The following is a 26,063-nucleotide window of genomic DNA, read 5'->3' on the forward strand; positions in this document are numbered from 1 at the left end:
GCCTGACCTTGGCTTTCTGCTAACACTGGATTGGTTGTTCTAATCTCCTTGTTCCTTTTAAGAAAGGTTTATTTCAAAAAGTCTTATGAGTCCCTCTACATTAAACCTGTGAACAATATCGACCCTTTTAAATAACTAATTAGCTACATCTGGGGCCCAGGAGTGGGCAGTGTACACACTGACACACATTTACTTCTTGCTCTTAATTCTGCAACCCAGTCAAGCTAGTGACCTGTTTCAACCGCCTCAAGCAGTTGTATTACTTGACTTGTTTGTATAAGGCATTGTGGCAACTGTGGTGTGTCCTTAGGCAAACCTCTCACCACTAGGTTTCATTTTCCTCATTTCTCAGACTAAGGCGTTGGATGAGGTGATCTCCACAGTCCCTGCCAATGGTCATGTTTTGCTATAATACCTATCTATACTAATAAAAGGGTAATATGCTAATTAGACCGGGAGACCTTCTGGGAGACCTTCTAGACGTCCTTCCTTCCGGACAAAGCCATGGTGGCGGGGGCAAGGCAGAGGCGGTTAGGGGCGATCAGGTCAGGAGGGGGAGGGCAGTTGGGGGTGAGCAGGCCAGCAGGCAGAGTGGTTAGGGGCGATCAGGCAGACAGGCAGGTGAACAGTTAGGAGCCAGCAGTCCTGGATTGTGAGAGGGATGTCTGACTGCAGGTTTAGGCCCAATCCCTGTGGACATCCTGCAGTTGGACATCCCCCTAAGGGGTCCCAGATTGGAGAGGGTGCAGCCTGGGCTGAGGGACACCCCCCCACATGCACAAATTTCATGCACCAGGCCACTATGTATTTACAATATTATATCATAACAATAAAAAATGTGCTCATTTCTGGACAAGCACATTCCTTTAACCAGTTGGAATCAGTAAAGTGAGTGGAAGACTAGACAGTGAATCTGAACTTTCTCCCGGTGCCTGGGTGCTCCCCGCAGGTTCTGCCTGTGAAAGGCGGCTCCCTCTCAGCTGGGAAACTTGGTCTCTTCTCTGATCAAAGGGTGAGTTTCTGCACTTACTTCTCTTACAGTGTCACCAAGAAGAAAAAGTGAGATTAGAGAAATGGAAGTAATTAGCTTTGATTAGGAACGGGAGTGTTTTTTCTGTCCCTCTGACTACACACTGTTCAATTCTGACAGTTTTGCATCAGCCTCAGGTTAATAACAGAGGAATTCCCTCGCAGTTAGATATTCATTAACTTCTTAGTACTGGCCCTGCCCACACTGAGGGGTGAAGTCCCACTGTCCTAACTTCCTCTGTTGGTAAATCTGGGCCCCTTTTAAGGAAACCTAGAGCACTGCACCTGAAGAAGAAGACGGAAGATATTCCTAAGGAGCTCTTTTCAATGCCTCCTGCTGATTGTGTTTTATTTCCTTTGCCCTTCTTAGAATGCACCAGCTAGTCCAGGTCTTTTTTTTTTTTTTTTTTTAACTTCAGTTTCACTTTTGAGATTGCAGCAAACTTGCCGCCCGTCCCCGAGGAACACGGCTGGATTTGGACAACAGGGGCGGTCAGCTGTCCTCAGAGTACATGAAGGTAGAGATTTCACCTTCCTGGGGGCTAGGATTTCTCGGTGGGTGAAACTAGGGTTTCAGGATTCTTTGCTCTGGTGCTTGAAATCTAGTCAGAATTACTCACCTAGGAGCATGAAAAAAAAAACAAAACAGGCAAGTGATGTAGGTATGGGAAGAAGTGTACGTAACTCAGTACAAATAATAGCAACAAGTTTTATGCAGCAAATGAAAAAAAAAAGTTTCTTTCCTTTGTAATGTAGCTGGCGGGCACATTAAGGTAGCTACTGAAATTATTTGGCAATAGCCTTTACAAAAATTACAACTTCGTCTTAAAGATACAAAGTCCTGTGAGCTTCAAAGAGCTTTTCTCCCTCTCTCAGCCTGCATGTCTGGGGAGGAGATGAGCTGGCACTTTATGACAATGTGCTTGAAAAGGAGGAACCCTTCCACTGTTCCCAGGGGTGAGAAAAAGGCTTTCTTTGACCTAATAAAGGAGGAAGCGTGGAGATGAGAAGTGGAAAGCCACTCGGATGGGTAAGAGGATCAGAGATTACCTCGGGCAGATGTGGGTCAGGTCATATGGAGATGGAGTCAGCCTTGGCTAGCAGTTGCAGGAAGCTGCCTCCCAACTTTGCAATATGGCTTTGTGTTGGCATGTGTCTGCATACAGCGTATGTGTATAAATTTAGGGGGACAGAGAAATATCCCCCTAAACGGCACAAGCCAAACTGTAGCTGGTGGAAACTCGAAGCAGCCTGGCTCCAGACTCCATGTCCTCACCACTGTGCAGTGTGGCGCTGGCTCGGACAGAGACAGAGTCCAGTGCTCCCTGAACCGGCTCTCCAAACGGCCAGGCGCCAACGGGCTCGGGCTGTGATGCTCCTCAGAGCCTATGTACAAAAAATTGTGTGTAGCTTTAAAAATAAGTAGTGCCAGCATTGTAAAGGTCATTGGATGAGAATGTTAATTTATAAAAGCTGATTTATTCTGTTTTTCTGAGAACTACGGTAGAATAAAAATAAAACCACTAATTTTAAAAAGAATAATTTTAAATACTCAGACAAGTTCTATTTTCTTAGAATAATCACATAAAAGGATTTTACATTCAAACTTATCTGGAATTCTTCTTGTGACAAAAATCTATTAAAATATCATTATTATTGATTCATCCCCATACCTTGAGGATACATTTGATTTTTTAAAAAACCTGTGAAAATGGTAAACTAGGTAAACAATCATAACAGCCAATACTACAGCGGGTACAAATTCCACCAAAACAAGTTTGTAACCATACATAGAAAAAACAGGTTTTCGTGAGCTGATTTTTAACTGCCCAGGGAAAGCTATTCATTCAACATATATTTATTCAATACCGGCTACGTTCTAATCATCTTTCTAGGTTACACAGCATAGAATAAAAACAACCATGTCCTCTCCTGTTACCACTTACTTCTTCATAAGGAGGGATAATTAAATACATAAAAAATAAAATTATTTCAGATAATTCCCATAAACCATTGCATGCCATAAAGCAATCTAGTAAAAGAGTTACAAAATGGGATAACTTACACTTCTGACTTCAAGACTTACTGTAAAGCTACAATAATTAAAAGAGTATGGTTTTAGTTATTAAACAATCTATAACACAATATTAACTATAAAACAATAATAAGAAAGAAGCAACCTGATTAATAAATGAGTGAAATATTTGAGCATAGGGAAGACATACAAATAGACAGTAAGCACATGAAAGAAACTGTTAAGTGTCATTGCTCACCAGGGAAATGCCAATAGGTGGGGTGGGAAAGGGGTTTGGAAACCCCACTGGTGAGGGCCTGGGCATCTCCCCAAGAGGAGAGGTCACTTACCCTGAAGGTCACCTGCCCATCTGCTGCATAGGTAAGCCCCGGACATGTGCCCTAGAAGAGGGAAAGTAAAGATCTCGACCAGTTAAAAGAAACAAACAAATAGAATTTTTTAATTTTTTTATTTATTTTTTGTTTGTTTGTTTCTTATTTTTTTTAAATAAATCTTTATTCAGATTATTACAATTGTTTCTCCTTTTTCCCCCTATAGCTCCCCTCTACCTGGTTCCCACCCCACCTTCTGCCCTTACCTCCCCCGCACTGTCCTCATCCATGGGTGTATGATTTTTGTCCAGTCTCTTCCTGAACCCCCCATACCCCTTTCCCCCTGAGAATTATCAGTCCACTCCCTTTCTATGCCCCTGATTCTATTATATTCACCAGATTATTCTGTTCCTCAGGTTTTTAATTCACTTGATTTTTAGGTTCACTTGTTGATAGATATGTATTTGTTGTTCATAATTTTTATCTTTACTTTTTTCTTCTTCCTCTTTTTTAAGAATACCTTTCAGCATTTCATATAATACTGGTTTGGTGGTGATGAACTCCTTTAGCTTTTTCTTATCTGTGAAGCTCTTTATCTGACCTTCAATTCTGAATGATAGCTTTGCTGAGTAGAGTAATCTTGGTTGTAGGTTCTTGCTATTCATCACTTTGAAAATTTCTTGCCACTCCCATCTGGCCTGCATAGTTTCTGTTGAGAAATCAGCTGACAATTGTATGGGTGCTCCCTTGTAGGTAACTAACTGTTTTTCTCTTGCTGCTTTTAAGATTCTCTCTTTGTCTTTTGCTCTTGGCATTTTAATTATGATGTGTCTTGGTGTGGTCCTCTTTGGATTCCTTTTATTTGGGGGTCTGTGCGCTTCCTGGACTTGTAAGTCTATTTCTTTCACGAGGTGGGGGAAGTTTTCGGTCATTATTTCTTCAAATAGGTTTTCAGTATCTTGCTCTCTGTCTTCTTCTGGCACCCCCATAATTCTGATGTTGGTACACTTGAAGTTGTCCCAGAGTCTTCTTACACTATCTTCAACTTTTGGGATTTTTTTTTCTTTTTGCTTTTTCAGTTGAGTGTTTTTTGCTTCTTTGTATTTCAATTCTTTGACTTGATTCTTGTGTTCCTCTAGTCTGTTGTTGGGTCTCTGTATAATATTTTTTATTTCAGTCAGTGTATGTTTAATTTCTAGTTGGTCCTTTTTCATATATTCGAGGGTCTCGTTATATTTATCGGCCTTTTCCAGGATATTCTTAAAAAGCCTTATAACCGTGGTTTTGAATTCTATATCCAGTCGTTTGTTTTCCTCCATTTCTTTCGTTTGTGATCTGTTTCTTTGACGCCGCATTTTCACTGCTTCCCTGAGTTGGTAGGGTAGATTTGTGTGCTAGGTTTCCTATATGGCCCAGTGGGTCTGCCTCCCCAGTTAACCTGAGGTGGACACTCTTGGTGCACCCCTTTGTGGACTGTGTGTACAGCCTTGTTGTAGTTAAGTCTTGATTGTTGTTGGTATCACTGGGAGGAATTGACCTCCAGGCCAGTTGGCTGTAAGGATCAGCTGTGTCTACGCTGGGAGAAGTTCGGTGCTGGAGGCAGCCTTATAGGATTAGACTTGCCAAATTGCAATAGCCTCTGTGCTCAGCTTGGATGGGGTGGAGTCTCAGGGCGGAGCAGACAGTTTTGGCTTCCAGTCAGCCTTGCCCTTGCGCGCGTGCGCTCCTGCAGACCTCTGCCTTCCCCGGCTCCCGAGTCTCCGCCCAAGAGTCCAGATTCCCCCCCCCCCCCCCTAAGAGCGCGGGTCCCCAGGGGCTCACCTGGAACTGGGGTTCAGTGCAGTCAGAATTGGGGTTCAGTGTAGTCAGGAGCTTCGGACTCCCTTCTGCTAGGGAAAGCCTGTGGCAACCTCCACAGCCTTTGTGCACACTGGCATGTGCGCCTCCAGAACCCTGCCTGCCGGGGCTCCCCTGGGTCTCCCCTGTGTCTCCGAGTCTCCGGGTGCCTTTCTCTCTACCTGACAGTCCAGACTCCCCCTGTATGAGCCTGGGTCCACAGGGTTTCGCCCGGGACTCGGGTTCAGTGCAGTCAGAACTGGGGTTCAGTGTGGTCAGGGGCTTCCTTCCCCCTTCCGCCAGAGAAAGTCAGCCAGGCTCTCAGCCGCCCTTCCTCTCTGCGCGCACAAAGACCCTTTGCCATACCTCCAATTCTCTGTGAGCTTTTCTCTTTCCTTCTAGTTGTAGAATTTTCACTCAGCCAGCTTTCCTGTGGTTCTGGATGGTGTCCGTTCTGTCTTTTAGTTGTAGTTTTGAAATTGTTGTGCGTGGCAGCAGTTTAGGTGCTTACCTATGCTGCCATCTTGGTTTCTCCTCACAAATAGAATTTTTTAAAGGCCTCGGATTTTGTGAATGTTGTATTAGCAAGTGCTTAAATTTATTAATTTTACTCTTTAGATCAAGTAGTAGGGTAAGATGTCTCATGGATGCCTCCTAACCTGAGACTTTCTTTTCATTCTTTAAAATGGAATGGAAAAACAGAGCACTTTGAAAGGAATGAGGCCTTCTTAAATGAAGTGATTGTCAGGGAGGATGCTGGCTGCTTCCCAGCCTGCAAAGACAGTGCCACGTGGGTCCTGAATGAAGCTCTCCACCTAATGCAGGGTGGAGTTAAAGGGGCTTCTCCAGTCTTTTTAACTCTCCATGCATTTCCTGAATATCAAGTATCTTACATGCTTGGCTCCCACTACTATTTCCTTCCAATTTAATGGTGAGCTGTGGTCATCGGGTGATATACACTGAGTGGCCAGATTATTATGATCTCTGAATACATAATAATCTGGCCACTCAGTGTATATCCTATATAATAAAAGGCTAAAATACAAATTGCCCCTCGACCAGGAGTTAGACCAGCAGGCAGGCCGGCCAACCGCCCATGTCCCCTCCCCCTGGCCAGGCTGGCCGGACCCCACCCATGCATGAATTCATGCACTGGGCCTTGTCTAACATATATATATATATATATATATATATATATATATATATATATATATACACACACTGAGTGGCCAGATTATTATGCGTTCAGAGATCATAATAATCTGGCCACTCAGTGTGTTTCAGTTTGCATAGATTTTTCTTTATAAAGTAAAAAAATTACAAAATAGGAAATAGTTATAATTACCACTTTATACAACATGGATTATTATACTGACTAATAATAATAGTAGTAACATTAAATCCTGCTTTATTCCAGACACTGAAAGACTTATCTCTTTTAACCTTTGTAACAACCTATGGAGGAGTGACTCTAATTATCTCTACTTACAAGACCAGAAAACTAAGGCCTGAGAAATGAATTAACTTGCTCCAGGCTATATAGTAGCAGATCCAGGATCAGAACTCAGAGGGTGCAATTCCAGGGTTTGTTCTCTTAATGGCTGTGTTTTTCCGAGTCTTACTGATTCTGCAGTGAATGGTCATTTATATTATCATAAAATTGTAAATGATATCTATTGACTTTAGATTTTATGAATTGATCTAGACCAGGTTTATCTGACTTATCATAGCTTTAGGATAAATGCTAACACTGTATATCTGTTATAGCTGACAGTTTTAGGAAATGCAAGGAAGGAAGAAGTGTATAGAAAATACAGGGGTGCACATTTCCTGTATCACATGGTGAAGAGTCAAGAGATTGTTTGTCTAAAGTTGGTTGATCAATAGATAGAATTCTAAGTATAGTCTTTAAAATTATAATTGCAACAATAGACTAAATTAAGTTAAAAATAACTAAAGAAAAATTGTGATGACAATGATGAAACACAATAATTAAGTTCCTTATCTTTAGAATGGGAAGAAAATACTTAAAGTCAGTAAATGAAGAAATAGTAACATAAGCATATTATTTAGGTTTGTGAAGGTGACCATGAGAATTAAAAATAGACACTATCAAGAGGTTACTTTAGGTCATTGCCATGGGAATGGAAGTGAAGAGGGAGTTTGTATGTTCCGTTTTGTATTTTCTATGCTGTTTGAATTACATATATATATATATATACACACACACACACACATATATATATATACACACAAACACATATATATATACACACACACATATATATATATATATATATATATATATACACACATACACACACACACACACACACACACACACACACACATATATGGCTAATATGCTAAGTGTCCAACCGTCCAACTGGTCACTATGATGTGCACTGACCATCAGAGGGCAGACACTCAACACAGGAGCTGCTGTGACAAACACAGAGAAATGGCACTGCGGATCTGGCGCCCACAAAGCAACCCTCTGCTTCCCCCAAGTGGGAATAGGCCCTGCCACCACCCTGGAGTGACAGTCCACCAAATCGCAGCCAATGCTGCCAAGACCCTATGGTGCAAAATGCAGACCACAGCCCAGCCTAGCCTAGAAATGGTGGCTGTGGGCACTGGGTAATGATATCACGTTTTTGTTGACATTCTGAAGCCGAAATTGATAGAATATGTTTAAAGACCAACTATTGCCACAACATACCTCTGAAGCCAAAAGAAGCCAGGGTCATTGACAGAATGTATCTGAAGACCAACTATTGGCACAACAATCCTCTGAAGCCAAAAGAAGCCGGGGTTGTCGACCAATGTATCTGAAGACCGGCTACTGGCACAACGTACCTCTGAGGCTGAAAGAAAGCAACTTGTCGACAGAATATGTCTGAAGAACAGCCATCAACAAGTACTACCAATACTGGTAGGAACTGCCTTCATAGCAAAAATGAGGTAAATGAGGATGCAATATCAAACACAGTTGTGGTGGAATGACTGCTACATGTCAATTTTGCCTATCCCTAAATTTCTACGATGAAAAACCATCTGATGGAAAATTTACTCAATGTTGTAGCAAAGGGAAAGTTTCTCCAAATGATATAAATTTTCCAGAATATCCAGCATATTTTTTAAAAATTAATGATTAACAAATTGATTTGTCTCCGTCTGACACTGGCCTCCCATTTAAATTAATTTGAAGACAGTTTCCCATGACACCAGCATTTGCGATGACTATTAATAAATCACAAGGACAAACTCTAGACAGAGTAGGAATATTCCTACCTGAACCCATTTTTGGACATGGTCAGTTATATGTTGCTTTCTCTCGAGTTCAAAGAGCGTGTGACGTTAAAGTTAAAGTTGTAAATACTTCATCACAAGGGAATTACTCAAGCACTCTGAAAGTGTTTTTACTCTTAATGTGATATACAGGGAGGTATTAGAATAACTTTAATCAATTTATCAGTCATTGTTTGTATCAATGTTGTTTTTATATCATGGTTTTGTTGTTTTTATATCATGTTTTTGTTTTCATATGTCTTTGTTGTTGTTATATCATGTTATTGTTTATTTATTAATAAATTTATATATTATTTTTATGTACATCTTACTAATTTTCTTTCACCTCTGACACTTCTATTATAGAGAAAGGGCGAATAGTGATATTCAAATATTTTTTCTAATTAATTTCCTTTCAATATGCACAAATCCATGCACTGGGGCACTAGTTTCCATATAATGTACTACTTGTATAATACATACTTGTATATCATGAAAGTTATAGTAAAAAAATCATGCATAGATACATTTTGTTATATATTTTACAAAGAATATACCAATGCATGTGAAAACATGTGTTATTAATGTAATTTATTGCTTTTTTTAAAAATTTTAATAAACCTTTATTCAGATTATTACAATTGTTTCTCCTTTTTCCCCCCATAGCTCCCCTCCACCCAGTTCCCACCCCACCTTCTGCCCTTACCTCCCCACCACTGTCCTCATCCATAGGTGTATGATTTTTGTCCAGTCTCTTCATGAACCCCTCATACCCCTTTCCCCCTGAGAATTATCAGTCCACTCCCTTTCTATGCCCCTGATTCTATTATATTCACCAGATTATTCTGTTCCTCAGGTTTTTAATTCACTTGATTTTTAGGTTCACTTGTTGATAGATATGTATTTGTTGTTCATAATTTTTATCTTTACTTTTTTCTTCTTCCTCTTTTTTAAGAATACCTTTCAGCATTTCATATAATACTGGTTTGGTGGTGATGAACTCCTTTAGCTTTTTCTTATCTGTGAAGCTCTTTATCTGACCTTCAATTCTGAATGATAGCTTTGCTGGGTAGAGTAATCTTGGTTGTAGGTTCTTGCTATTCATCACTTTGAAAATTTCTTGCCACTCCCGTCTGGCCTGCATAGTTTCTGTTGAGAAATCAGCTGACAATTGTATGGGTGCTCCCTTGTAGGTAACTAACTGTTTTTCTCTTGCTGCTTTTAAGATTCTCTCTTTGTCTTTTGCTCTTGGCATTTTAATTATGATGTGTCTTGGTGTGGTCCTCTTTGGATTCCTTTTATTTGGGGTTCTGTGCGCTTCCTGGACTTGTAAGTCTATTTCTTTCACGAGGTGGGAGAAGTTTTTGGTCATTATTTCTTCAAATAGGTTTTCAGTATCTTGCTCTCTGTCTTCTTCTGGCACCCCCATAATTCTGATGTTGGTACGCTTGAAGTTGTCCCAGAGTCTTCTTACACTATCTTCAACTTTTGGGATTTTTTTTTTTTGCTTTTTGCTTTTTCGGTTGAGTGTTTTTTGCTTCTTTGTATTTCAATTCTTTGACTTGATTCTTGTGTTCCTCTTGTCTGTTTTTGGGTCTCTGTATAATATCTTTTATTTCAGTCAGTGTATGTTTAATTTCTAGTTGGTCCTTTTTCATATCTTCGAGGGTCTTGTTATATTTATCGGCCTTTTCTAGGATATTCTTAAAAAGCCTTATAACCGTGGTTTTGAATTCTATATCCAGTCATTTGTTTTCCTCCATTTCTTTCGTTTGTGATCTGTTTCTTTTACGCCGCATTTTCTCTGCTTCCCTGAGTTGGTAAGGTAGATTTGTGTGCTAGGTTTCCAATATGGCCCAGTGGATCGGCCTCCCTAGTTAACCTGAGGTGGACACTCTTGGTGCACCCCTTTGTGGACTGTGTGTACAGCCTTGTTGTAATTAAGTCTTGATTGTTGTTGGTATCACTGGGAAGAATTGACCTCCAGGCCAGTTGGCTGTAAGGATCAGCTGTGTCTATGCTGGGAGAAGTTCGGTGCTGGAGGCAGCCTTATAGGATTAGACTTGCCAAATTGCAATAGCCTCTGTGCTCAGCTTGGATGGGGTGGAGTCTCAGTCTTGGCTTCCAGTCAGCCTTGCCCTTGCGCGCATGAGCGCGCATTCAGACCTCTGCCTTCTCGGCTCCCGAGTCTCCTCCCGAGAGTCCAGAGTCCCCCCACAAGAGCGTGGGTCCCCAGGGGCTCGCCTGGAACTGGGGTTCACTGCAGTCAGAACTGGGGCTCAGTGCAGTCAGGAGCCTCTGACTCCCTTCCACTAGGGAAAGCCTGTGGCAACCTCCGCAGCCTTTGTGCGCACTGGCGCGCGCGCCTTCAGACCTCCGCCTTCCCTGGCTCCTGAGTCTCCGCCCGAGAGTCCAGACTCCCCCCATAAGAGCGTGGGTCCCCAGGGGCTCGCCTGGAACTGGGGTTCAGTGCAGTCAGAACTGGGGCCCAATGCAGTCAGGAACCTCCGACTCCCTTCCACTAGGGAAAGCCTGTGGCAACCTCCGCAGCCTTTGTGCGCACTGGCGCGCGCGCCTTCAGACCTCCGCCTTCCCTGGCTCCTGAGTCTCCGCCCGAGAGTCCAGACTCCCCCCACAAGAGCGTGGGTCCCCAGGGGCTCGCCCGGAACTGGGGTTCAGTGCAGTCAGAACTGGGGTTCAGTGCGGTCGGGGGCTTCCTTCCCCCTTCCGCCAGAGAAAGTCAGCCAGGCTCTCAGCCGCCCTTCCTCTCTGCGCGCACAAAGACCCTTTGCCGTACCTCCAATTCTCTGTGAGCTTTTCTCTTTCCTTCTAGTTGTAGAATTTTCACTCAGCCAGCTTTCCTGTGGTTCTGGATGGTGTCTGTTCTGTCTTTTAGTTGTAGTTTTGAAATTGTTGTGTGAGGCAGCAGTTTAGGTGCTTACCTATGCCGCCATCTTGGTTTCTCCCTCAATTTATTGCTTTTTAATGTTGTTTTTTTTCAATAGGGTGGGATCATGAGCCAGAGTCTGCTGTGTCATATCTGCTGCTTTTTGGGACTGTTGCCCTTTTGGACACAGTGTACATCTTCTGCCAACAGATGTGCTGTTCGGCATGAAGTAGCTGACTGCAGTCACCTGAAGTTGACTCAGATACCCAATGACCTCCCAGAAAACCTAACAGTGCTGAATCTGACCCATAATCAACTCAGAAAATTACCACCTGCCAATTTTACAAGATACAGCCAACTTATTATCTTAGATGCAGGATTTAACTCCATCTCAAAACTGGAGCCAGAATTGTGCCAAAAACTTCCCTTGTTGGAAATTTTGAACCTCCAACACAATGAGCTATCTCAACTTTCTGACAAAACCTTTATCTTCTGCCGGAATTTGACTGAACTCCATCTTAGGTACAACTTAATCCATAAAATTCAAAATAATCCCTTTAAAAACCTGAAGGTAAGATGAAAATGTTTATTTCCAAATAATAAATGAAAAGTATGTTATCTAATGTTAAGGTTTCAAGTCATGTATCCATCCTTAGACTTAATATCTAGATATCTGGGTGAAGGAGAAAACTGATCTACCCAAATTGGGGGGCTGAGGGGAACCACACACAAATATTGTCATTATCATGGGAAATGTTTTTTTTTTAAATATATTTTATTGATTTTTTACAGAGAGAAAGGGAGAGGGATAGAGAGTTAGAAACATCGATGGGAGAGAAACATCGATCAGCTGCCTCCTGCACACCTCCCACTGGGGATGTGCCTGCAACCAAGGTACATGCCCTTGACCGGAATCGAACCTGGGACCTTTCAGTCCGCAGGCCAACGCTCTATCCACTGAGCCAAACCGGTTTCGGCTTGGGAAATGTTTTGAAAAGAGAAAATATCATCTTAAATCAGTTTATTTTTGTAAAAATACATTTTTATTGATTTCAGAGAGGAAGGAAGAGAAGAGAGAGATAGAAACATCAATGATGAAAGGGAATCATCGATCGGGTGCCTCCTACACACCCCCTTCTGGGGATCGAGCCCATAACCTGGGTATGTGCCCTTGACTGGAATCAAACCCGGGACCCTTCAGCCTGCAGGCTGACGCTCTATCCACTGAGCCAAACCGGCTAGGGCTTAAATCAATTTCAATCTCAGTTTTAAAGATCTCTGCCTCTCTTGCTTCTTCCCATTAGAAATAGGACTTTCTTAGATACAAGAGGTAGGGATCAGAGATGAATCAGAACACCCCATGAGGAGCACAGCAAATACCGTTTCAAGGCTGCTGATTTTGTACCTGAAATAATGAGAAAAATGTCGAGTGCAAATTCCGACTTAAATAAGGTTAATACATTGATACATGATAAGTTGTTCAACTTAAAGTTATCTATTCTTGATTTTAGAAATCCCACAATATTGTTTTTCCAATGACTACTTACATTTTTCCTTTCAGCACTTTGCTTAAATTTTAAGTCTGTGAAAAATGTACAGGGTAGAGCTAAAGTAGGTTGATAGTTGCTCATATGAAAAATAATATAATTAATAAATAATACAAGAATAAACTGTGTTTCATGTACTCACAACTGTAAACCTACTTTTGCCCCATCCTGTAATTATTATCTCTAAATTTGAGACAATGATTAACTGCTTTTCCTAAACCAAAGCCATTTTCACAACTATTTGTTTTCTTCTTTTTATGGACTTATAACCAACTGGTCATTTCTTGACCTCAGATGCCAAAAATAACATACATATTTAAATATGCTTAGAAACTTTTATAAAATGATTTGCTTGGAAGCTATTTGAAATTTCTTTTGGGGCCTTCTTAGATTATGAGGTGGAAAAAATATCTTTGGACACAAAGACCTCAATAGCCAGTTGGAGTAATCATTGGTGGAAATTTTGTCATTATTTAAAAAAAATAAAAGTGTTATTCTCTTTAGTAGACATAAGATTTTGTCCTAACATATATCAATGTTTCCTTATCTTTTACTTGAGTTTGTAGCATACATGTTCAAAAACAGCATAAGGTGAAAAAACACCCCACAACCCTAACAAAACAAACAAAAATGAACATTATCTACTAGACATGATGCAAAGTTTACATAGCTATTGATCTTGCTCAATATAAAAATCTTCTTAGGATTTCATGGTTGACAAAGTTCTACTGATAGTTCTTTTTCAAAATATATTTTATTGATTTCAGAAAAGAAGGGAGAGGGAGAGAGAAACAGAAACATCAATGATGAGAGAGAATCATCAATTGGCTGCCTCTTGCACATCACACAATGGGGACAAAGCCCAGGAATGTGACCTGACCGAGAATCGAACCATGGCCTCCTGCTTCATTGGTTGACACTCAACCACTGAACAACACTAACTGGGCCTCATAGTTTTTAAGAAAACATTTCTCTTTTCCTGTTGTTTAGTTTCAAGCCTGATGTATGACACTATATGTTTAAAAGCCACATGAATATTATTTAGATCAGAAATATAAGTTTACTATAAACAAACTAGAGGCTCGGTGCACGGATTCATGCACCGGTGGGGTCCCTCAGCCTGGCCTGTGGGGATTCGGCTGAAACTGGCTATCTGACATCCCCTGAGGGGTCCTGAATTGCAAGAGGTCGCAGGCCAAGCAGAGAGACCCCACCGGTGCACAAGTCCTCTAGGATGCATATAAGATCTTTGGTTAATCTCTTCTCGTCCTCCCCTCTCCCCCTTTTCCTCTGAGATTTATCAGTCTGTTCCATGTTTCCATGCCTGTGGTTGAGTGTCTGCCCCCTGGTGCTCAGTGCATGTCATAGCTACTGGTTGGTCAAACTGTCAGCTGGCTGCTTAGGCTTTTATATATATAGATATGTAAATACGTGCTTATTATGACTATTGCTTATGTCATGAATAAGTAAGCTTAAGCCTTTTTTATTTCAGTAAGAGAAATAAAGTGATTCTTGATGTAAGAAACTAAATCCTTGCAACAATAATATTTTCAATATCAACAAAGATTTTTATTACTCCTACTGTCAGTTTTCTATAGAATAATAGAGAAATGACATTTTGCTGTTGAGTTCTTTCTAAGATTCACATACATTTAGAGCAGGGGTGGGAAACATCCGGCCTGCAGACTGTATACAGCCCATAAAATCATTTGGTCTGGCCCTGCCAAGGCACTAGGAGTGAGTTAGTTAAGTGTTTGACCAAATATGCAGGCTAATGTTTAAGTTGATAGTTTTATATAGCATGTGAATGATATTATAAATATCCAAATGGCCCTTCCCCACCCCTGATTTAGAGGAACTATTTTTATGGCAAGACTTTAACATGTACTTTTTCTCTCTCTCTCAGAATTTAATCAAATTAGATCTATCTCATAATGGCTTATCATCTACTAAATTAGGAACTGAACTCCAACTGGAAAATCTCCAAGAGCTTCTATTATCGAATAATAAAATTCATGTACTAAGACGTGAAGAACTTGATTTCCTTGGCAATTCTTCTTTAAAAAAATTAGAGTTGTCTTCAAATCAAATTAAAGAGGTAAGAAGTGAGATAAAATTATTTTGAATTCTGTCTTTAAGTGTGGGCAGTCCATAATTATGTCACATGGATAAGAATCCAAAAATCCCTATAGACTTCTGAAATCCTTCACACTGACTTCTTGGTCATTGATGTCACCCTCACAAGAAAGGGAGTTGGGTAGCAATTAGGAGCTAGGGCTCCGCTGTCAAACAGAAGTGGCTTAAAATCCTCCTTCCATTATAGATCAGTACTTTGACTTTGGGGAACTTCACCTCTCTGGGTCCTCACATGTAAAGTGGAAATAATACCATCTATCTTACAAAATCTCTGAAAGAATTAACATATCGTGGTGCTTAAGAGCACGGGCTTTAGAGCTACGTTAGTTGCCTTCCTCTCTGGGCTTTCTCTCTTATTAATTATGCAATCAGGCAAATTATTCAAGTTCTCTCTACTCCGGTTCTCCAGTTATAAAGTTACTGTAATAAACATTACTTCATAGGGCTGTGTGCTAGACAATGTAGCACAGTGTCAGGCATGTAAGGACCCCAGCAGGAGTGACATCTAAGCTGAGGCATGGATGCTGAGTAGAAGTTATCCTATAGCCAGGGGAGGGACGTTGGGGGCGGGGGCGCATTGGAGCAAGGCCTGGGTGTTACAGGTGCAGAATAAGGAGCTGTGCATTAGAGGGATGGAGAGAAAACCCAGAGAAGGTGATGAAAAGGGGAGGGGACTGAAGTAATGCATTGTGTTTAACAGATTGTGTTGCAAGGTTTATACAAACTCTACTATGTCTTGGTTATTAACCTAGTTTTTCCCCTTCACCCTTAGTTCTCTCCAGGGTGTTTTCATGCGATTGGAAAATTGTTTGGTCTCTCTCTGAACAATGCCCAGCTGGGCCCCAGTCTCACCGAGAACCTTTGTCAGGAATTGTCAAACACAAGCATTCAGACTCTCTCCCTGAGCGGCACCCAGTTGTACAGAACAAGCAATACGACTTTCGCTGGACTAAAGCAGACGAACCTCACCGTGCTCGATCTTTCCTATAATGGCTTAAATGCGATTGGCAATGATTCCTTTGCTTGGCTTCCACATCTAGAATATCTCTTTCTGGAGTATAATAACATAGTACATTTGTCTTCTCGCTCCTTCTATGGGCTTTTCAATGTGAGATACCTGAATTTGAGATGCTCTTTTACTAAACAAAGCAATTCCCTTGCTTTGTTTCCCAAGATTGATGATTTTTCCTTTCAGTGGCTAACATGTTTGGAGTATCTTAACATGGACAATAACAACTTTCCAGGCATAAAAAGCAATATGTTCACGGGACTCACACAGCTGCGATATTTAAGTCTAGCCAACTCCTTCACCAGTTTGCAAACTTTAACAAATAAAACATTTGTATCACTTGCTCATTCTCCTTTACTGATGCTCAACCTAACAAAAAATAAAATCTCAAAAATAGAGAGGGGTGCTTTTTCTTGGTTGTGCCACCTAAAGGTACTCGACCTCGGCATTAATGACATTGGGCAGGAACTCACGGGGCAGGAATGGAGAGGCCTAGAAAACATTATTGAAATCTATCTTTCCTACAACAAATACCTACAACTGACTAGCAGCTCTTTTGCCTTGGTTCCAAGCCTTCGACAACTGATGCTCCGAAGGGTGGCCCTTAAAAACCTGGATAGCTCCCCTTCACCTTTTCGCCCTCTTGCCAATATGACCATCCTCGATCTAAGCAACAACAACATAGCCAACATCAATGATGAACTGTTGGAGGGTCTGGACAGACTGGAAATTCTGGATTTGCAGCATAACAACTTAGCCCGGCTCTGGAAACAAGCAAATCCTGGTGGTCCTGTTAATTTTCTAAAGGGTCTTTCTCACCTCCACATCCTTAATTTAGAGTCTAACGGCTTTGATGAGATCCCAGCAGAGGCCTTCAAGGACTTGCTTCAGTTAAAGAGCATCAATTTAGGGTTTAATAATTTAAACATACTTCCACCATCCATCTTTGACAAGCAGGCATCTCTAAAGTCGCTGAGCCTTCAGAAGAATCTCATCACATCAGTTGAGAAGGATGTTTTTGGGCCAGCTTTCAGGAACCTGAGTAATTTAGATATGCGCTTTAATCCGTTCGATTGCACGTGTGAAAGTATTGCTTGGTTTGTTACCTGGCTCAATGCTACCCATACCAATATCTCTGAGCTATCAAGCCATTATCTCTGCAATACCCCGCCTCAATATCATGGTTTTCCAGTGATGCTTTTTGATATATCACCCTGCAAAGACAGTGCCCCCTTTAAACTCCTTTTCATGGTAAATACCAGTATCCTATTGAGTTTTATCTTTATTGTACTGTGCATCCATTTCGAAGGCTGGAGGATATCCTTCTACTGGAATGTTTTAGTGCATCGAGCTCTTGGTTTCAAAGAAATGGATAGACAGCCAGAGCAGTTTGACTATGTGGCGTATATAATTCATGCCTATGAAGATAGGGACTGGGTCTGGGAGAACTTCTCCCCAATGGAAGAACAAGATCAAACTCTCAGATTTTGTCTGGAAGAAAGGGACTTTCAGGCAGGTGTCCTTGAACTTGAAGCAATTGTTAATAGCATCAAAAGGAGCAGGAAAACCATTTTTGTTATAACACAGCATCTATTAAAAGATCCATTATGCAAAAGGTAGGTGAACACTGTGACATTTGAAGTATATACCTGTTTTTACATTGAGTTTTTCAATATTACCAACTTTTTACTCACAACTCAAAGAATTTAAAAAATAAAATTAAGAAAAAATATAACCTGATTTTTAGTGAGAGATCAAAGTAAATTCTAAGGGGAATTTTAGATTTTAGAGCTTTTGACTATTAAAAACTATATTTATGTATAACTTAATTCAATTTATTGTGTTTTTGTTTGTTTGTTGTTACTTAGATTCAAGGTGCACCAAGCAGTTCAGAAAGCTATTGAACAAAACCTAGATTCCATTATCTTGATCTTTCTTGAGGAGATCCCAGATTATAAACTGAACCATGCACTCTGCTTGCGAAGAGGAATGTTTAAATCTCACTGCATCTTGAACTGGCCAGTTCAGAAAGAACGGAAAAATGCCTTTCATCATAAATTGCAAGTAGCACTTGGGTCCAGAAATTCAGTACATTAGATTTATTTAAAAATTAAACAAAGGAGTAACTTTCCTAATTTAACAAGTTTCATGGTAAATTTAAGTTTTACTTGAAAACAGTGTAAATCTGTTTGTTTATATTTTACAGGTGAGAGTATTATATCACAGTTATCTCTCTTCTATTGAAATATATCTCCTTATTTCAGACTTTTTATTACCAATTGACTTAATTTGACCCAAAAGAAACATATAGGAATATCCCCTATTAATGAATATACATAATGGGTTACTGAGGCCAATGAAAACTTAAGAAAGTTTAAAAATATTCCTTATTTAAGTGAAGTAAGAGTTATGTGAGGGTCTGTAATAGTTATATTTGGGTTTTTTTATGTACTCAGAATAAAAAATAATTGTTTTAATGGGCACAATGGTATTTTAATTATAAACAATAAAATATATACCCATATTTTTTAAAGTTTAATTACAGTGATTTTCCAATTGAAAAGCCTGTATTTTAGTAGTGCCTATCCCAGTGTTGATTTTGTTAAATTTTAAATACCATTTTAATATGCAGACTCTAGGGTAGAAAACTTTTATTAATAATTTTGATTACTTAGTAAAACAAATGATTTAATAAATACTTACATTTTTTAAATATTTGAAATCCTGCCATAGAATATGTTAGAAGAAATAATCATCTTACTTAGAATAATTGCAGAAAGGCTTACTTCTTGAAGGTTAATTAGTACATTGGCTTTGTGGAAACAAGATATTGTCCTCCCTTGTTTACAGACACTGGAGGTAGCCCTGGCCATATCACTTGGTCTCAATGATTCATGATTCATGATCTTGAAAATATGATGATAAAAAAATCATAAATATTCTCATGTATTCAGTTTTGATGATCATGGTTTAATACCTTCAGATAGTAGATTATACTAGGGGCCCAGTGCATGAATTCATGTATCTTGAAAGGAACTGTGGGCCACAAGGCTGCAGTGGGCTCAGGGGTGGGTCTCTGCCCATCCTCCGCACCCCCGCCTGGCCCTTCCCACCACAGCCCCCGGTCTGCAGGCAGCCCCACTCCAGCTACGCTGCTCCCATGTGCTGACAGCACTGGCCCTGCTCGCAACTGCTGACAGTGCAGAGAGATCGAGGCTGACGCCGTCAGTGGGTGTGAGCGGCGGCTGCTGCCCCGATTGCCCCTCAGGAGCAGGGGGAGGAAGAGAAGTCCTCAGGGGCAATTGGGGCAGGCAGCTGCTGCTCACACCCAATGATGGTGCCAAGTAATTGGGACCCGTGCTGGGCACTGGCAGGGGGTGCGAGCGGCGGCTCCAGCGCCAGCAGTGGGTGCAAGCAGGGCCATCGCCATAAGCGGGTGTGAGAGGCAGCTGCCAGCCCCGATCACCCCTCAGGAGCAGGTGGAGGTGGAGAAGGCTTGAGGGGCGATTGGGGCTGGCAGCCACCACTCGCACCCGCTTATGGCGCCGAATGGTCAGGGCCAGTGCCAGGTGCTGGCAGCGGATGTGAGCAGCGGCTCTGGCGCTGGCAGCAGGTGTGAGCAGGGCCAGTGGCGGCAGCGGATGCGAGCACTGGGTGGGACCACGGCATGCGGGAGCAAAGAATTTCAGTAACCACCAGAGGCTGGCCCCCATGACAGCAACTGGTGCCCCACCTTGGTCTGGTGTCCCTGCTCACCTGGTCCACCGTCCCAACATGTTCTTCACTCTGCCCACTGCTGCCGATGCCCACCATGTTTTGTGCATACCTCCTGATGGTCAGCGGATGTCATAGCAACCAGTTGTTCATTTTTTTCAGTTGTTCCACTGTTGCGCAGTTTGTTCTATTTGCATATTAGGGTTTTATATATACAGATTATTGTACCACAAAATAATATGCTAGGTATAAATTAGTTCTTATGATTATTTTGTTTTACATAAAAAGAGTCTAATTATTGGAAATAGACATGAATAGCTTTTTTTTCTTTCTTTATTGATTAATGTATTATGTATGTATCCTTATTCCCTCATTGTCCCCCTCCCCAGCTCATGCCCTCACCCCCCTGGTGTCTGTGTCCATTGGTGAGGCTTATATGCATGCATACAAGTCCTTTGGTTGATCTCTCCCTCTTACCTCCACCCTCCCCTACCTTCACTCTGAGGTTTAACCATTGGATTAGTACTTCTCTGCCTCTGGATCTATTTTTGTTCATCAGTTTATGTTGTTAATTATATTCTACAAATGAGTGAGATTGTGTGATATTTGTCTTTCTCTGACTGGTTTATTTTGCTTAGCATAATGCTCCCCAGGTCCATCCATTCTGTTGCAAATGGTAGGAGTTCCTTTTTACAGTAGCATAGTTTTCCATTGTGTAGATGTACCCCAGTTTTTTAATCCACTCATCTGCTGATGGGCACTTAGGCTGTTTCCAAATCTTAGCTATGGTGAATTGTGCTGCTATGAACATAGGGGTGCATGTATCCTTTCTGATTGGTGTTCCTAGTTTCTTGGGATATATTCCTATAAGTGGGATCACTGGGTCAAATGGGAGTTCCATTTTAAGTTTTTTGAGGAAACTCCATACTGTGATGAATAGCTTTTTAAAACCGTTCTAGTTCTGGTATTCAAATGTAAAGGAGAGTTGAAATTATACATCTGAGTGCATTTCTATCTTTAAAGCACGTATTTGTTGAGCTCAGGGAGCATGAGAAATGTCCCATTTTGGAACTGTAATTTAACTAGTTTAGTGTTTTCAGAGAGAAATTCACATAATCCTGAAAAAAGTCATATCCACTGAATTATGATTCTGAGAGCCTGCTGTCTCCCAACAACATGAACATGTGGAGGACTTCTTTTCACTTCCGCATTACACAGGACACTCACACGTGAGACAATTGTTTTATAATGTTTTTGTTAACATTTGTTTTGGAATCATAAAATAAAAACCACAACTACTTTTTTTCTTGATGCACATTGTCATGTTTCAATGTTCTCAAGTTCATTAAAATAATTATAAGTAAATTATTGTTATGAATTAATATGTCATCAAATCGTGAAAAGCAGGGCAGGAAGTAATAACTTTGCTCTTATTCTCTTCTGTATTTGCTTATGAGATAGACAATCAAATGGCCACAATTTAAATTGAGTTCAAGTGTAATCTTTTAAAAATTAATATGTAAGAGGTCAGGATGCACAAGGGATGACCTGTTGAACTGAATATAAGTAAAACTAATCGAAGCTGTGAGCCTTGACTTGTGTGTGACCTAAACAGGAAGCACCTTCCCACGGCTGTCTTTTCTAATTGTCCTCAGAAGTCCTTCTCCCTTGTGTTCAAGACAAGGCGTGTAGAAAAGGATGTTGGTCTGACCTGTGAATTTTCACCAGTGAATTGACTTGTTTGGATGTGCTCAGATGCCATTATGTTATCTGTTCACTCCAACTCCTTCTTCTTGACTTTCACTTTCAAACACAGCTGAACCAACAACCTTGCGTTGAAAATAAATCTAGGTGTTTATTTAGATTTTAACTACTAGTGACATCTTTTAGATTGTAATAAGTAGTAGATACAATCGATTTATTAGTGAGGAAGGGGGATTTGGTGCCATTTATTTGACGATGTCTAATTATTGAAATGTCTACCTTAGATTATTTGTCAAAGGGACTCAATTGTAAGTGATGGTGACCATTAGAAAATGTAAAGAGGCTCCAAATCAGGAGCTTAAAAAGATATTTCTTGCAATCTAAAGAGATGGAAAGTAGAGAGTTGTTGTCTGGGCCTAGGGCTGAGAATGGAGAATAACTGTAGGTGGGCACAAGAGACCTTCAGGGGGGCAATGAAAATGTTCTAAAATTGGATTGTGTTCATGATTGCACAACTATGTAAGTTCACTAAAAGTTATTGACTCATATACTTAAAACAGGTGAAATTTATGGTATGTCAACTACATATTAACTAGAGGCCCGATACATGAATAAATTATAAATTTGTATTAAAATAACAAAACCATCAATTGATCATTAGTTACTAATTATACTAGGTAAACTGATATGTTAGCCATTCTTAGCTCTTGCAGCTCTCTAGCCTTGATCCATCTTCCTGTCCAAGGGAGAAACTAGTTCTGTTATGGGACTCTTCTCCCTACCTGTTCAGCTAACAACCCATTGTGTACACTGGGCAGGAGTCACGGGACTTTTCAATGATGGAATTTTTCCAGTTCTGTGCGAGAATTTCTGGGCACCCAGTTTTAGATTTTTAGTTCCCTTTTATGTTAAGTATGTTCCCCAGGAAACAGACTCAGGGATGGAGATTTACATGCAGCAGGGTTGGGGAGGGGGCTCTGATTTAAAGGGAAAGAAATAGGCTGGGTTGAGAAGAGAGAGTGATGAAGTGTAATGTAATTGCAATTGCACCTGAGGCCTTAGCAGACCCCACAGGGATCTCTAGAACCAGAATGACCCTACAGAATTGACACAAATCTAGACAAAGTGGCTGGACCACTGTACCTTCACATTAAGCAGTCAGTGGGTGTAGGCAATCCTAGTGAGGAAGCATGACCTTGAGCAAAAAGCTTTGCCCAAAAGCAATTCCAAGGAAGGGGCTCACTTGAGAGCCATCAGGAGCTAACATACTGGAAGAGCAGGTGCCTAGGTCCTGAATGGGAGATCTTGGCAGTTCACTACAGGATCCACTATGGTATTTGATGATTAAATCCTAAGCTATTTGAGAATTAAAATAGACATAGCTCAGTTGGTTTCTTGAAACACTTCTGCAAGCTTCCATCCATTTTATTTTTAAAAATAAAGCCTCTTTCAGAAATTCTGGAAACAAATGGCTTCCTAAGAAACCAACATTTTTTTAAAAAAACAAGGATGCCTTTGCAGTGCAGAAACACATCTGCAGTGGAACAAGTTGGGTTTATTACTCATTTGCAGTGAAGGAGGACACACACCGTGGGGTATCCCAGTAAGAAAATACTTGAAAGAGCTTATTACATAGGTTTGAGTTTTCCTTGGGTGGTTTGGGGGAGGGCCTAAGGTTCACTCTAGATTTGATATTGTCAGAAAGGGGGAAACTTTATGATTGGGAATCTCAATAAATCTTATCTATAAGGAGGGGAGACTGGAACAAGGAAGAACTTACTAGAAATAGTAGTCACTTATCCAAGAGAGGAGAGTTCATGGTACTTTGAGTGTGGCACAGTGACCTTATTAGTGTTTGTACTCAGTCAAAATTATGAAGTGGTCATGCTTTGTCTGAGGTTGGTATCCTGTGACATTGTCTATGGCCAGAAAGAGAAGAACATGGTCCAGCTGTGAGTGCCGGTTCCCTCCATTTACTGAAAGACATGGCCTTCTTGGAATATGATTGTGTTGAAAAATACCTTATTACTCTGGCATTCAGTCAACCTGTTAAGCTTTATTTAATGAAAGTTCAAGGACCAGATAATGGTCAGGGTCATAAATACATGAAAAAATTTCCATCAATCCAACATTTTCTGTTCAGCAATCTGTTGTTTAAAAAATTACTATGTCCCAGTCATTCTTCCAGATATTGAGGGTACCAAGATGAATATGATAGAACTCCCTATATTTAAGAAGCTCAGATCATGGGGAGTCAGAATGGAGTCAGATATAAACAGTATCCAAAACACAATTGTGCAGTTAAGGGCTCAGTCCTACAAGACTGCCCCCAATGCCCTGCTTCAGATGCCAGTCACAAGTCCAGATTATCACCTGTGCCTCTGAACTACCCCTCCTTGGGTTTGATTAATTTGCTAAAACAGCTCACAGAACTCAGACAAACATTTTACTTACTAGATTACTGGTTTATTATAAAGGGATATAACTCAGAAACAGTTAGATGAAAGAGATGCATTGGACAAGGTATGGGGAGAGGGCTCAAAGCAAAGAGATGGGGACAGGCTTAAGAAGGCAGGAATATGCTCCTTAACCCCTAATGGAGTTTCACAAGAGAAAACCGGAGGCCAGGAAAATTTAAAGTACTCTGAACTGAGCTCACAGGGAGTACCATAGTTGTCAAAGATGGGTGGGGGGTAGGGTAGGAGGAGTCATCAATATTCCACAACCCTTTAATGAAAAGTCAGGCATATTCCTGTTGGGCAAATAAGCAGACACTGGGCTACAGGGACCCATGCATATTAAGAACTAGACAAACAGTCTAAAACTTTAACAAGCTGACCACTCACCTGGGTAGCTTGCTAAAATGCATATCCTGGGCATCGCCATCAGAAATTCTGAATCACGAAGTTTGGCTCAAAATTCTGCATTGACAATCATGCCAGATGACTCTGCTAGAGAGGATCTGTAGATGTCCCTTTGAGAAACACTTAACTAAATTAAAATTTAAAGTTATCAAGACTGCATTATAAAATTTACAAAAGCCTCCATTAATCAAAAAAGGGGGGATAGTAGGGTAATATCATGTAAGGAAAAATATCCTATAAGTAAATTACATCTAGAAAATTTTTACTTTACAAAATTAATTTTTATTTGTAATGCTAACAGCAAGACACCTCTGAAAAACACACATGGTGTCTAAATAAGACAAAGGAAAATCGTTTGGGCAAAAATAAAAAGGATCCCAAATCAATTATATAGAAAAGATTCTTTTATTAACTTTCGGTCGAGAATATGTTTGTATATTTTCAGAAAACAACTCCAAGACCATGTGGATTCCTACAACAGAAAGGAATTGACAGGTCTGCTCCAACCACGAAGACAAGAGGAGAAACAGTCCAGAGATGGGAGACGCTGACGACGCCTTGCCACGCTAGCAGTCAGAAGCTGTGTGACGCAGCAGCGTGCCTAGGATCAAACCAGAGAGTGTTGGACCTGCATTGCCACCATGTGCCCACCATTCAGATATCATTGCTGACATGTACACATAAGGAACTGTTTGACATTGAAAAGGGGAATCAGAACTGTTGGACATTGAAATTGGGACTCAAACATTTTTTGTTATTATAAGTTTATTTCTAGTCTGCAGAGGCAAGATTTTTTAAAGGAAAGAAAAGGGGGAAAAATAGATACAGAAGCAAAGAAGCATTGAACAGACTGTCAAACTACAGTGGGAAGGCAGAGGAGGTTTTGTGGTGGGGGGGCTGTAAGAGATCAACCGAAGGACTTGTACGCATGCATATAAGCATAGCCAATGGATAAAAGACACTGGGGGTCGGGGGGCAGGTAAAGGCATGTACTGGGGGGAAGGGGAGGGTGGGGGGAGGTCAATGGGGGAAAAAAGAGACATATGTACTACTATTTTTAATACTTCAAACAAAAAAAAATGTAAAAAAAATAAAAAATAAAAAAATATTTAAAAAAATTTAAAAAAAAGAGAAAAACTTAACTACATTCATATTCAGTGGACTTTTGAATTAACCGCAATCTCTTCACCAATGTATCTCCATTATTTTAGCAGATCTGCTCATCAACTTTTCAGCAACCATTTATTACCTACTATTTACTTTATGCATTATATAGCATTTAATACTCATAATGATTTCATGAAAAAATAATATTACAGTTGGGAGGCCCACAGAAGCCAAATGACTTGTGTAAAGAATGTGCAAAATTCAAGTCCAAGTTGGCTTGGCTATAAAACCATTGATCTCTCCACTGTGACACGGTTTCCCTAGTCATGGAAAGACACACCATAAAGCAAATTGCACACTTTTTAATCAAAGGCTGGAAAAGCATCGAGAAGAGTCTTCATTAATATTTGCCAAGTTTTCAGTCATGGTTATTATTATTACTAGTGGCCTGGTGCACAAAATTTGTGCACGGGGATGGGGGGATTCCCTCAGCCCAGCCTGCACCCTCTCCAATAGGGGACCCCTTGGGGGATGTCTGACTGCCGGTCGGACATCCCTCTCGCAATCCGGGACCACTGGCTCCTAACCACTCA

The 26,063-nt window shown here is 40.7% G+C and overlaps 1 protein-coding gene across 2 annotated transcripts; it reads left to right on the forward strand.

Moving 5' to 3' along the window:
• Positions 1 to 1,452: 1,452 nt before the first annotated feature.
• TLR3 (toll like receptor 3) lies at positions 1,453 to 18,178 on the forward strand (the record flags this gene model as incomplete). Of its 2 annotated transcripts, none has more annotated exons than XM_080660111.1 (5): positions 1,453 to 1,547; positions 11,508 to 11,960; positions 14,843 to 15,034; positions 15,845 to 17,697; positions 17,950 to 18,178. In XM_080660111.1, exons 1-5 carry the CDS (start codon positions 1,542 to 1,544, stop codon positions 18,176 to 18,178), a joined length of 2,733 nt encoding a protein of 910 aa, XP_080516237.1. In that variant the 5' UTR covers positions 1,453 to 1,541. The 2 variants fall into 2 exon arrangements, with proteins under 2 accessions (XP_080516237.1, XP_080516238.1); XM_080660112.1 differs by lacking the exon at positions 1,453 to 1,547 and adding an exon at positions 6,694 to 6,782.
• Positions 18,179 to 26,063: the final 7,885 nt, after the last annotated feature.

The sequence above is a fragment of the Plecotus auritus genome (genome assembly GCF_963455305.1).
Source record: "Plecotus auritus genome assembly, chromosome: 3".
Taxonomy (NCBI): Eukaryota; Metazoa; Chordata; class Mammalia; order Chiroptera; family Vespertilionidae; genus Plecotus; species Plecotus auritus.